The sequence below is a fragment of the Pelodiscus sinensis genome, chromosome 4, assembly GCF_052426305.1.
Source record: "Pelodiscus sinensis isolate ZL-2025 chromosome 4, ASM5242630v1, whole genome shotgun sequence".
NCBI classification, from domain to species: Eukaryota; Metazoa; Chordata; order Testudines; family Trionychidae; genus Pelodiscus; species Pelodiscus sinensis.
In genome coordinates, this window is record NC_143055.1 from 131,409,985 (window position 1) to 131,423,934 (window position 13,950).

Below are 13,950 nucleotides of genomic sequence, written 5' to 3' on the forward strand. Positions count from 1 at the left end.
ACTGTCTAGGGGGGCTAGCCCCAGCCCTGCCCCTTCCATCTTACATGGGGCACGAGGCAGCTCCCCTGCCTTGTCCCGAGGCCCGGCGAGTCTGTAGCAGCAAGATGGGAGTTTGCAGCAGCCATTCCCCCATGTAGGATAGATGAGGGGGGACGGTAAATTTTCATTTCATGTGGACTTGGTTAGGGCCTGGAGCGTCTGGCCACGTAGCCGAGAAGCTGAGGAGCTGCGCAGGAGGGAGGAGACCACCGTGACACTCAGTGCATGCCCGGGTCAGCGTCGCCGAATGCTGCCATGCCCGAGCGGTTATGCCTGGGAGTTTAGTTCCAGCAAAAGTTGCTGTCGCGCGCCCTGCGCTATCGCTGCATCTGTCTTGCTCCTTTGGCTCTCCCTGGCCTTCCCTGGGGCTGGCCAGCCAGGGAGCGGTGACATTCCTGTGTCCCTAGGAGCATCCTGCCACCCAGCCGTGGCAGCATTCGCCACGCTCCCCACCCGCCTCTTTGCGCTTTTCTCCTCTCTCTCTCTCTCTCTCTCTCTCTCGACACTCGCTTGGCTTTGCGACTTGGCCTTGGAAGTTTCTCACTCTGCCGAAGGTGCACGGACTGCGGAGGGCACTTGAAAAAGGAGGGGTGGGTCTGCGTGGGAAAGCCCCTCCTTCCTCGGTCGGTCTGACTGCCTGAGAAGACGGGACTTTGAGACGGCCCCACTGGTCCTGCGAGTTACGGATTGGAGAGACCGGGGTCCCCTCTCCTGCTGGGCGTGGTTTTCACTCCTCTCTGACAGCAGGACCGGTACAAATAAACACTGTCATGTCCCGCGGACGCACACCGGCCTCCGAATAAAGAATTGCCGGGCTTGCGGGCGACGCCAGAACCGTAGCTCTGGAAGTGACACAGCTTTATTTATGCAGGGCAGGCCAGTGATGGGCATCTTCCCACCCCCTCCTGTTCCTTCTCCCTGCCTCCCCGCTCCTTGGCCTCTCTACAGAGGGGGCAGGAGACCCAGTTCCGCGAGGGGTCTGAGAGGTCGGGGGGGTGGACGCAGGTCTGCTGAGCATGCAGGAGAGAGGATCGGCGCTCCCGTTACAGATCGCCAGCGAGCCGCGGGAGTCATGGCTCTAGGTCACTGGTCAGGGCCCCATTGTGCAAGGGTTCCAGAGCAAGGAACTTCCCAAGGAGCTAGATGAGCCAGACAGAGGGGGTGGGGAAGGAAGGCACATTCTCCCCATTTTACAGATGGGAAGTGAGGTACGGAGACATGAGGAGCAAAATGTCCCCAACGCCCTGTGCGTCCTGTAGGAGGCGCTCCCGTCTCCTGACCCTGCTCCCACGCCTTGCCCTCCCGGGAGCGCCTAGCGGTGACAGGGCCACAGTTCCAGAGGGGAGGCGGTTCTGGGGCTGGGTATTTGTGGGCCATGCCTCAGCTGGGAGTTCTGGAGACACCTCACAAGCAAGCCTGTTCCCATACGATGCTCCCTTCTGCTTAGCTGGGGGTTCAGAGACCTTCTCATCCCTTGGGTCCTGCGCAATCCACCTCTCTTGAAGCTGAGCATCAGCATAGACGACTAGAACACCAGGACTGGAAGGGACCTCGAGAGGTTGTCGAGTCCAGTCCCCTGCCCTCACGGCAGGACCAAGCTCTGTCTAGATCATCCCTGACCGGTGTCTGTCCAACCTGCTCTTAACTATCTCCAGGGATGGAGATTCCACAACTTCCCTAGGCAACTTATTCCAGTGTGTAACCACCCGGACAGAAAGAATTTGTTCCTAATGTCCAACCTAAACCTCCCTTGCTTGCTGTAGCTAAAGAACACGTCAGCTAGAGGTGCCCTGAGCTCCCAAGTCCAGACCTGGGTCTTAGCGACTTCAGAGTGGTTCTGAGTCCAGCTTGGGGCTGTGCCCTTCACTGCTTTCAGTGGGAAGGGTCTGTCCACCCCATTTCCCACTCCCGGAGCCCTCTGCCCTGGCCGTAAGACGTGTAACTGTTCACAGCCAGGGGACAGGTGTTTCTCTTTCCCTTTATTCGCCCCCTCTCTCCTCCTTGCCTTTTTGCATCCCGCGTGGGTTTGATTCTGCGGTGTGGGAGCCCAGCCTGAGTTAATCGTGACTGTTTCTCCTGATCCCCGGACTTCTCAAAATAACTCTGCAAACAGCCCTTCCCTCGGGGCAAACTCGGAGCCTTTCAGCTGCTCTCCGTTCCTCTGGTTTTAGGGTTTCTGTCTTCTGCGTGTGGCCAACTTGCCGTTGCTTTCACAAGCCTCTGGCCAGCTCCGCTACCGCTGTGCAGTGCGGTTACTGATCACCGGAGTCCTGAGAACCAGTCCCGGCCTTGGGTCCTTGACACTGCCCATGTAACTGAATGCTGCTGCGTTTGGACACCCCTTGGCTGGAAGGTGCCAGCCTACAAAGGCTGGTGTGTGTGTGCAGCGTTCTCTGCCTTGTGAGCTTGTCACAGCTGTTCTGTGAGCCGGAGGAGGGCCGGTGCTGCTCTTTGTAGCAAAGGAAGGAAAACCGAGCCCTTCCCGGTGACGGTTGTGTCAGCCGAGTCAGTAAAGATACGAATTTGCAAACCAGTCATCAGCTTCAGCTTTAAAACTGGAATGTGGGTGTGTTTTCCTTTCTGCAAAGTGGGGGAAAGCCCGTATCCTGCAGTCAGATCCAGGCACCTGGATCCTGAATCCCTACGGAGGTGCTGGTCCTGCCAGGGCAGATCTCACTGCCGGCTCGGAGAACCTAGTGATTTGTGTTTTGCTTTGAGGTGCTCGTGTCCCCACCCCCAGTGGCTTCTCCCTCCTGTGTCGGGAATCCCCCTCCCCCCCCAGCTGATTCTATTCAGCAGTTTTCCCTGTTGGCTGTACGGATAATTGACACGCTCTCTTGTTTTCTTGCTTTGATCAAGGGAATTCGCTTTGACCCCGAAATCCCACAAACGCTACGACTAGAGTTCGCCAAGGCAAACACCAAGATGGCCAAGAGCAAGCTAGTGGGAACCCCGAACCCGAGCACGCCTCTCCCCAGCGCTGTACCTCAGTTCATTACCAGGGAGTCATGTAAGTGTTTGCTTTTATGCTCTTCTGAATTCAGACAGCGGGGAGAGATGGCCAAGGAGCCGGGTTGTGTGGCACTCGGTGACGTAGACAACCGGACAGGGGAGAAATGGCTGCGCTAGGCCGGTGTCTGTGCAGAGCAATGCTCGGTGTGACTGGAGCGCGCCCCCCTCACGCCTGTGGGAAGATGAGGCGGTTTGGTAGACCAGGAGTCAGAGGGGATCATCTTCCTCTGGAAGGGAGCCTAGGCAGTAGGTACAAACGAGTGGCCTCGCTTGGTGCCTGTGCTGTTGTTTTCTGGCTGTTGCTACTGGCGCTCTGTGGATCTATGCACGGTCACATCTAGAACGTTTCCACCCCACAGCGAAGACGCAATGGTGTACACGTCCGTGTATACATCTGGGAACAGAGCCCACAGGCTACACCTGCAGGATCGGGGACTCTATCCTGAGGACAGTGACTCTGACAAAGATTCGGGGGTCATAGTGGATAATGAGCTAACCGTGAACTCCCAGGGCTGTGCTGGGGGCCGAAAGGGCTAACGCAGTCATGGGCTGTGCAAACGGGAATCTCAGGGAGGTGATTTCACCTCTGTGTCGGGCACTGCTGCACCCGTTGCTGGCAGGCGGTGTCCACTTCTGGTGTCCACAGTTCGAGAAGGGTGTTGGAGAGGGTTCAGAGAAGAGCCACAGAAATGATTTGAAGGGTTAAAAAACTTGCCTCTTAGAAACATTCTCAGGGCTCAGTGTGTTTTCAGAGTGAAGTTTGAGGGCGCACGTGATAGTCTACACGTGCCTACCTAGGGAACAGGTGTTTAAGAGGCCTAGAGACAGGTATAGCAGGTGTAATGTCTAAGTGGGAGCTAGCCAAACTGAGACTAGAAATGCAACATACATTTTTAACCGTGAACGTAATTAACCGTTAGAACAGGTGATGGATTCTCCATCGCGGACCGTTTTTAAATCAAGAGGGGATGTTGAAAGCCGCATCTTCTGGGATTCTAATAGGAGGACACTGGAGCAAGCTGTGCAGTTCAGGATTGTGTTCCCCACAGTGGCCAATGGTGGACGTTTCTTAGGGGATTGTAACTCCATCCCTACCCCATCATGGGGGCGGTCCCTTCTTGGCTCCCACTGGCATTTCACAGGTCAGGCCGGCTTTCCCCAGCATCTTGTACAGCTGTGCAACCCTGTGCAAAATGAGTGTTACACGCTCCGAGGAGGTAACAGCTAGTGTTCCCGCTAATTTTTTCCATCCATGTGCGGAATAAATTTAGTTATTTGCACCTTGGCATGTGCAGATGTGCACCGCCTGTAGAAACACATATGCCAGCTGTGAGCACTCTTCTAATCAGCTGGGCAGCATTAGAATCTCTCCTGGGTGCCCGCCCAAGCGCTCAGCTTACAGGGCACACTGGCAACAGCATGCTCCCTCTGTGCCGCCTGGAAGCAGCACCAAGGAGTCACGACCATGCAGATGAACATGCCCATGAGCTCAGCTGGGCTCCTTGCGCTTGGTTGCCCTGTCCCGATGTTCCCCTGGTGCCGCGCACTGAGAACAGTTCCAAGCTGGGTTTTTTTTTAAATTTGGAAGGTTGGGAGTCCAGAACTTGCTCAGACTCTCGACCCTGATAGAGGAACTACCCTGCAGCCACTCTGCTGTGTGGCTCGTGTGCGAGGCATGGTTTGCACACCTGCTTACTTGCAGTAAATCTGGGTGTAGTGGCATTGTTTGGTGGTCAGGCACTTCCTTATCACACTGGTTTGTTAGTGGAAGGATCGTGCCATTAGGGAGCTAGTGATGTCAATAAGCATATGTCTTAATCACTGTGCTGCACTGAAACTGACTCTATAGTGTCAGTATCATTGTTTCTATAGGATGGGTGTCTTTTTACAGTCGCACACGTTACCGTCGTAAACATAGTTTGTCTGAATTTCTGTAAATCAGCTGGAGTTCACTTTAAGTTTTCAATCTCTACAAACCATTTCTCCCCTGTGAACACAGCTGTGAAAGAACAGCCAAGCTAAAAACACCCTGTTTGGATATACTCAGTCAGGGGTACCAGGGAGTGTTACTTCTCTTTAATTTGTAAATCTCGTTAATAGTGACATTAAATCTTAGCCAATACAAGTCTCTCCAGACAAACACTTGTCAATATCTACCAGGATGACATCGTGGTAGGGAGTCTACTATAGACCACCCAGGCAGGAGGAGGAGGTGGATGGGGTATTTCTAGAATGGATAATAGAAATAACAAAAACACAAGATGTGGTAGGGATGAGGGACTTGAACTTCCCAGACATCTTTTGGAAAAGACATCGGGCAAAACACAAAATGTCCAATATGTCCCCTCTCAGTCTTCTCTTTTCTAAACTAAACAAGCCCAATTCTTTCAGTCTTCCCTCATGTTTTCTTAGACCTTTAATCATTTTTGTTGCTCTTTTCCGGACGATCCCGTTTCTCCACCTCTTTCTAGAAATGTGGAGAAAGACCAGATGCAAGCAATAAAATGCAAAAAGTTTAGTAAACCTGACTTGTAAGGAAAGTTTTAAAAAGTTGAGTTTTGATTAAAAATGAGTGAAGGGGGACTTGATGACAATCTTCAGATACGTCACAGACTGTTATAAAGAAGACGAGCAATTGTTCTCCATGTTCACTGAAGGTAGGAGAAGTAAATGGCTTAATGTGCAGCAAGGAAGACTTAGGTTAACGATTAGGAAAAACTGACTCCGAGGCGGGTTAAAAGCTGGGATAGTTTTTCAAGGGAGGTTGTGGAATTCCCCTCGTTGGGGGGTTTTAAAGAACAGGTTGGACAAACACCTGTCAAGGATTATTGATGTTTACACGGGTCTGCCTCAGTGCAGGGGGCTGGAATAGATAACCTCTCAAGGTTCCGGTTAGCCTGGCATTTCTGTGCTTCCATGGTTCTGCATCGGCTATTATTCACACAGGCTCCCCCCTGCAAAACGCAAATATTGTCAGATGAAGGTCGACACTGTCATGTTATTTTTTGTACTCTTTGCAAGTGGTTAATGGAGACGTGCGAAGCTAAAAACAAACACCCACAACTGATGCCCTCGTTGCCCATTTTACGTGGAAACTTTTGGCCTCCGGGAAGTTTTTCAGAAACAATTTCTGAAGTCAGTTGGGTTTGTATTTTTTTGCTTAGCTCTTTATATTAGATGAATCCCAAGGTCAGATTGGGAGGATGCAGGAAGTGGAACTCGTCCAAGTCCATCCACAAACCAAGTTCTACCCTCTCCAGATGCCAGCATCGGACGCTGCTGTCAGGAGATTGTGCACATGGTCAAATGATGATCACATGGGCTCTCCGATGCGCACTGCTGTCCTCGGGTCCTCACCGCGCTCGGATGTCCTGTGAGGTCCTTGGGCCTGGCCGCTCCACAGTAAGGACATGCATTGGAATGGGTTACCTAGGGAAGTAGTGGAGTCTCCATCCCTAGAGGTGTTTAAGTCTCGGCTTGACAAAGCCCTGGCCGGGTTGATTTAGATGGGATTGGTCCTGCCTAGAGCGGGGGCTGGACTTGACGACCTTCTGGGGTCTCTTCCAGTTCTATGATTCTATGATAAGGGGATGGTTGGATGAAATAACAGGATCTTGGTAACTAATTGACCATTCATTATCAGTTGGAAATAGGTCAATGGAGGGATGATAGGAGTTGCTATAGGGAACTTTCTGGGTGTCTGGCTGGTGAGTCTTGCCCACATGCTCAGGGTTTAGCTGATCGCCATATTTGAGGTCGGGAAGGAATTTTCCTCCAGGGTACATTGGCAGAGGCCCTGGAGGTTTTTCGCCTTCCTCTGTAGCATTGGGCACAGATCACAGCTGAAGGACTCTCTGCATGTTGGGTCCTTCAAAGTATTTGAATGCTTCAATATCTTTGATATAGGTGAGAGGATTATTCTAAGAGGGGTGGTTGAGATTCTGTGGCCTGCACTGTGCAGGGGGTCAGACTAGATGATCATAATGGTCCCTTCTGACCTTAAAGTCTATGAGTCTATGAGACATGGGTGGCCCATGGGATTCTTGGGCCTGGCTTCTTGATCGAAGACACAAATAAATGATGGTTTCTTGTAGGCCAGGGTGGCAATAATTTTTGCCCAGGACACCGTGGAAGGGGCGGGGTCTAAACAGGAAGGGGCGGGGCCACCCCCCCCCCCAATCATGATTGGTCTGGGGGTGGGGCAGCCCCTTTGCCCCCCCTTCCCACTAGGCATCCATGCCCTGGAAGAGGCTTGGCATGCTCCCCCGCCCCCAGGCCAATCAGGGCACAGGAGCGCCGGAAGCTTCCTCCCGCCCTGCGGGTAGCACGTGGTACTTTGATGTGCTATGGTCTCCTTGCAGGCTCAAGGAAGCTTCTTGCAGCTCCCCAGGCCCTGATTGGTCTGGGGGGCGGGGGAGCATGCAAAGCCTCCGCTCTCCCCCCCCCCCCCCGCCCTGTGCGCAGTGCACGGCGCTTTAAAGAGCCACATGCTCCTGGCAAGGTGGGAGGAGGCTTCCCGCACTCCCCTACCCCCAGGCCCTGATTGCATGCTCGCAGGGTTGGGGGCAGAGTGGATCTGGCCCGCGGAGGCCCTTTTGCTCACCCCTGTTGTAGGCCAACGAATTCTGCCCCCAGAATGAGCTCTTGCTGCAAATAGATGGTGTACAACATGTATAACATGACAATCTCCTTTCTAACAGGCTGCATTGCTCAGGGAAATTGTTAGAACTATTAGCATGTGTAGTATCCATACACTGGCATCCGCATTAACACTCTGAATGGGGCAGTTCACAGCTCAGAGCTACTGTTGCAGGCTCTTTGCAAATTCAGGCAGAAATTTCTGATATTGGAGAACGAGGACACTAAAAAATGAGAACCTCCAGTGACTGCAAACTCCTACTGTCTGGAAATACTTTGGTTATTTTTTTTACAAGTGCAGTGAAGCAGAATCATCTTAAAAAAAATTAAAATTCACTAAAAGGAGTATTAAATTATGTAAAAAGAAATCCAAGTACAAGCTTCATCCTGTCCTCTCAAGTAGGTATTTTAAGGGGCAGCTGATGTAGAAAACAAATGGAATTCACTTGTGAAACAGCAAAGAAATTCCCAGGCTACATTAGAAAGAGACAAAGTGAATGAAAAACAAAAATGACCAGGAATGACTTTTATATAGCGCTTCAATTTTTTTAAAAGGATGATTGGACTTTTCTGTGCAACAAAAATACACATTGCTTTAGGGGCGGGGGTGGAAAATGGAATTATGCTGCTAAATCCAGGAATAAAATCCAGTTTTCAAAAGGGATTACAAATCCCTGGTGAATACAGCATGCTGGGCAGAGATGGAGATAAAGAGTTCAGCTGAGCAATTTGTATTCCCATTCTCCTCTCCTAAACAATCCTTTTGGACAGAACTAGCAGGCGGGAGCTCTTCCCAGCTAGTGGTTGGTCTCAGTTCCCATCTTCGTTGCGCTCTCTGAAGTTGAAAGGCCTGTGAACCCCAGGGTTTAGTTGGGGCCTGAAGATGGCAACTCAATGAGGCCTAAACGCTGGGGTGTTTCATGTGGAATGCTCTAACGCCAGCATGGGTGAGGGGGAAAGCAAGGTGGATAAATATTCCGGTTAGCATGGAACGCCAGTTTTGTGAGCAGCCTGGCGTGGTGCAGTATGTCGGGAATATCTGTAGTTGTATAGGCCAGGAGGGATCTCAGATCATCCAATAGGAGCACCAGTACAGCACAAGGTAGGGAGAACCTCACCCAGGGATTCCTGTGTCCAGGAATTAGCTGGAGCAGATCATTTTACCTTTTGTGCTCTCTGACCCCCAGCATGTAACCGTGAAAGGGGCCCATTTCACCATGTAACATCCACAGGTTCGAACCCGAACCGACTCCGAGCGTAAGCACACGGCAGCCGCAGCTGGACAATGGAAATGCTGCTCGACGAGGAACGTCGGCCTTCCAAACCTGCGGGGCAGGTTCCAGAATGGAGCCAGCTGCCTCTCTTCGTGGACGTTTCAGTGACGTTCGTGTGGATGTTTGTAACCCAGATGTTATCAAGAGCATGTGCAAAATGGTTATCACTCATTTTCATTTCCTTCAGCCGTGTAAACAAGTCCCGCGAGTGATGCAATTAGTCATAATCAACTCAGTTTCGTGTGAGCTAGCAAGAGATTACAACGGAGCATCTTCTTGGGCCTGGCTCCAGGCAAAAGTCCCATTAATTTCAACAGGAGTCCAGTTGTCTGAACTGTGTGGCTGGTTAGCCTCAGCCGAGTGCCTCGCAGGTAGTCCTGATGTAGGAGTGACCTGCTGTGGATTCAGATCCTTCGAAGTCAGTGTGGAGAACAGTGTAATTGCTACCTAGAGTTGCCAGGTGTCTGGTTTTCACCTGGACTGTCCATTATTCGGGTTCCCTGTCCCGTCCGGTAAAGAAAAAGAAAAAACCGGACACGTGAAACGTCTGGTATTTCCTGTTTCCCTTGGACGGAAGCCTGGCGGGGACAATTTTCCCCTGCCGCGTCTGGCAGGAGTGGGGGAGTGAGGAGTACAGGGCTATTTAAAGGCGCAGTGCTTAACAACTTTGCTCTCCTCCCCCCCTTTTTTTTGCTTGACAACTTTGGTCTCTCTCCTTTTTTTTTCTCAACAGAATTTTTTCCCTGTGTTTTTTTTTCAGGGGGGAGGGAGAAGTTGTCCAGTATTTTTTGTTAAACCATCTGGCAATGCTGTCTAGCACAGATGGAAGGGAAGCAAAATGCAGGACAATGTAGCACTTTAAAGACTAACAAGATGGTTTATTAGATGATGAGCTTTCGTGGGCCAGACCCACTTCTTCAGATGGAAGGGAGGCATTTTTCCCTTTACCTTTGCGGTCCATGCTAGGACTTTACTGAACAAACCCCCCTTAGGTTGAATTTCTAAGCAGAGCTGCCACTCTACCGCTTAATTTGAAATTGTGCCCCTGCTTTTCATCAGAGTAGCACCAATTCCGAAAGAGTTACTTCGAAATAGCGGTAGTGGGGACACGCCAGTTCAAAATACCAACTCCCCAGAGTCATTCCAGCGAATGGCTCCCCCGGGTTTCCTGGGGCCCCGAGACTGAGGTAGTGCGTCCACATTAACGGAGCCTGCCTCAGGACTCATTTCGAGGCTTCCTCGTAGTGAGGACGTGCCATTTCGAATGTGTTATAGCGGGAGTTAGGTCGAATGTAGTTATTTCGAAACAGTTTCCTCGTGTAGACGTGGCCGTGTAGTGAGCGTCTCTCTGTGAAGAGAGTGGCATGCATCTTGCATGGAGGACGTACGTGGGGGCTAGATGCCACCGTGGCTTCGTGCTCATGCTGCACGGGGCTCGGTTTCACCCTAAACGTTTTCATCGTCTGGTGGAAACCCCCAACCCTTTGTTTTCTCCAAGCACCATGGCTGAGTCATGCCTCGTGCCCTGGAGGGAGAGCCCTTTGCGGGGGCTTTCGGCTCCCTCGCAGGCAGGGCCGCCAGGGGCTTGTTCCAATCCCCGTTCCATCTGGCTGTCTAGCATTCAGGCTCATTCCCCCTGGGGAAGGTCAGGGTGCTATGGCTTTGGCGTGTGCTTCCCCCACCATGAGCCGGGCCTGAGGAATGAGTGGTGGGAGAGAGGGAGTTGTTTACCCTAGCACTTGCCAAGTTTTCACTGTTTATCTTACTTTAAAGTCAACAGTGTAAAGTTTTAATCTCCTGTGTCATTCAAAGGCCTCCCCGGCTCCTCCTCGGTTTGCGGGGGAAGGGTATTGCCGGGGGCCCTTTCTGCTGTTCTGGCTGGGAGTAAGGGGGGGGGAGGGAAAATGATTTGGAGCAAGGCAAGGAACAAAGGTGCATGATGATTTCAGGGCCATTATGGGGGGGGGCGGACAGCAGGCTGCCCCTACTAGGCTGTGGGGGCAGCTGAAGGATTCTAGCAGGATGCTGCTAAAATCGACATCCAGTTGTTCTAGTTACTGGCTGGCTGCGACAACTGGCCCTCATTCTGCTGCAGCACTGGGCTCGGTTGCCAGGGGTGGTGCTGGGGGAGGGGAGGGGGCGTTGTGGGGCTATAGCCACCCCAACGTTTGCCATAGCTGTCCAGGCGGTTAAACACTGGAATAAGTTGCCTGGGGAGCTTGTGGAATCTCCATCTCTGGAGATATTTAAGAGCAGGTTGGACAGACACCTGTCAGGGATGGTCTAGATGGTGCTGGGTCCTGCCATGAGAGCAGGGGGCTGGACTTGATGATCTCTTGAGGTCCCTTCCCTTCTGTGATTCTATTCACCTGCGTGGATGGAAAAGATGAGAGGGACTGTCGGTGGCGGGAGAAGTTTCTTAGGGCTTGGCTGCGTTAACCGTACGGGTGTAGCTGAAGTGAGCGAAATCCCTAGCATGGCTGCAACGATCCAGGGATAAAGACACTCCCGGCTTGGGAAGGGAATGAGCAGTACCAGGGCAATGCGACGGCCGCTGCACGCCTAGAACCACGTCGGTAACACATCACACGCCTGTTCGGAACGTCGCTAGACCCTACGACTGAATAGAGACAAAACTAGTTCTACGCGGAGGGCGTGGACGATGGTGAGTGCCTGGCGTTAGCTGAGGGTATTGGGAACAGAACTTGGAACAACAGGATCAGTGAGGCACAGGAATGCCAGGTACCAGACTATATTGGCGTGCGCAAGTAGGTCATGCTGGAGGGGGAGAGGCGGCGGTGTTGGTGGAAGGAAGCATCTTTTCCTACTTAGCTTAGCTTATTTTAAACCCAGTAGGGCTCATTTGGGGGGCACTTTTCCACGGTCTCCCTCCCTGGTATGGCTTGAGGAGGAAGGTGTTTGTGAGCACCCACAAAGCCGCCCCTAAAATATTGGCCAGCAGCCATTTTCATCACTTCTGTATGAGCCAAGCCCTCTGCCCACCGGCCCACGCATGGGGAATACAGTGCTCTGCATTTCCCTGCGCCAGTGCTCACAGGGAACAGACTGTGCTTTCTTGAGCTGTGGGGTGGGGTGGCTCGGCCCGGGTCTGGGGCAATTAAACACCCGGAAGCAACGGCTCCTGAAAATCCCAGGCAGCGGCTGGTAGTGCAGGAGCCTTTTTTACGGGTGGGGCACACATGAAAAATGCAAGCGCTGCTTTACAGGTGTCAGCGCCCACGCCAGCCTGGTGAGCAGGAGGGGGCGAAACGAGGTCACGCTGGCGGTGGGGACGGCGGAGGAGAGAAAAACACGTTCCAGTGGGTGCTCTCTGGTAGCCCAGCTGAGGGGGCCTGGCCTGTTCCTCCCTAGTGAGCCAGTTGCAAGGCCTCGTCACCTGGGGGCCAGACAGAAAGTGTCCACCACTTCCTTTTGAGCAGCAGGCGGTATTTATGCAGGTGAGCAGCTGTGCCCGAGAGGGAATGGGCAGGAGAAGGTCACCGTGAGAGAAGGTGGCCGTGAGATGTGTCCTTTCCTGCCAGCCCCAAAGAGCAACTCTCTACAGCGTGCAGTGACTCTCTACAGCGTGCGGTTCCCAAATGGCAGATCCCAACCCGCATCTGGGCGCTCACTTCCCCAGCTGACTTTCTGCCCAGGGACCCACCTGCTTCCTGCATCCTGCTTTAGTGTGACCTCAGCCAGGTTGCTGTTCCAGCTACCACCCCGGCCTTGGCCCCGTCAATCCACCCCCCCACTCCTCCCTGCACGTGTTGTACTTGTTGGCAGAGGGTTGCCGTCAGGCACTCTTGGATTATCACAGAGCGTTTGTACGGAAGGGTAACAACAGGCTAAGTGCACAGTTGTCGTGGTTCAGCGCTGGCCACTTGGATCCAAAGCATAAATAAACTGTCCATGGGAGAAAGTTGGACATGGGGATTTTGATCCAGATAGGCTGGGCTATTAGAGCACAATGCTACTTGCTGTAATCACAGGCCAGGTATACACTCCAGGGTGTCCCTGCTTTCAGTCGCCCTGCTATACATCCGTCCCACACTACAGTCGTTGATGCTTGTAGGGACTGATGCGTTACAAGTCCTCCCATTTTCCGCTAAGTCGCGCAAAAAAAACCCCAACCCCAAACAGTTTGTGCAAATGCAAGTTGGCTGCAGGAAATAAATTTCCCGCTATAAGTTGTTTTGCTATCAGTCCTCGTGTTTTGGAACGTATCTTGGGGTACATCTAGACTACAGGCTTTTGTTGACAGCTACTGTCGAGAAAGCTTCTGTCGACAAAGAGTATCTAGACGACATCCAGTTCTGTCGACAAAGCAAGCCGCTTTGTCGACATGACAGTGTAGACGCAAAGGACAGTGTAGGTGCAGTAACGCCTTCTGTTGACAGAACTCTGTCGACAAAAGACGTTATTCCTCGCAGAATGAGGTTTACAGACATCGACACAACTGCTGAGTTTACTCAGCGGCAGTGTAGACGCAGGTATAGCTTTGTCGACAAAAGTCCCCTTTTTTCTGTTTTTCTGTTATGGGGAGGGGTAAATAACACGTCCTTGCTCGTGTTCTCCACAGCATTCATGATTTTTCCCCCTCTTAGCTGCCCCTTTTCGGAGCTGAACAATCCCCGTCTTTTCAGTCTCGCCTCACACGGCTCACGCCTGTAATAATTTGTACTGCCCTTCTCTGGACCTGTTCCAATACGGCTTTTTGCGAAGGGCTGTCACTGTTGGGGGTGTGGGTGTGCCCCAGGTCTGTACAGCAGCAGTGTGACTTTTCTGTTTTACTAGCTAGCCTCTGCCTAATGGTGGCTGCCAGTTGTCTGTCACTGTAGCTGGAACCGATGTTTTCAGAGACACCAGCGTCTTTCCTGAGGGGTAACCGCTCGTTTAGCCCCCAGCTATCACTTTGCATGTCCAGTGGGGACTGTTTTCCAAGCTGCATTACTTTGCACTTAGCAGCACTGAATTTCACCTGTCA

General features: G+C 52.3%; 1 protein-coding gene across 4 annotated transcripts in view; it reads left to right on the plus strand.

The window, feature by feature from the left end:
• Positions 1-13,950, plus strand: part of RBPMS (RNA binding protein, mRNA processing factor) — a 75,739-nt gene that overhangs the window by 41,501 nt on the left and 20,288 nt on the right. For all 4 annotated transcript variants that reach the window (XM_075929337.2, XM_075929336.2, XM_075929335.2 and 1 more), the window contains exon 5: positions 2,899-3,049. In XM_075929337.2, coding sequence (XP_075785452.2) covers positions 2,899-3,049 — 151 coding nt within the window. The remainder of the gene's footprint in view (positions 1-2,898; positions 3,050-13,950) is intronic.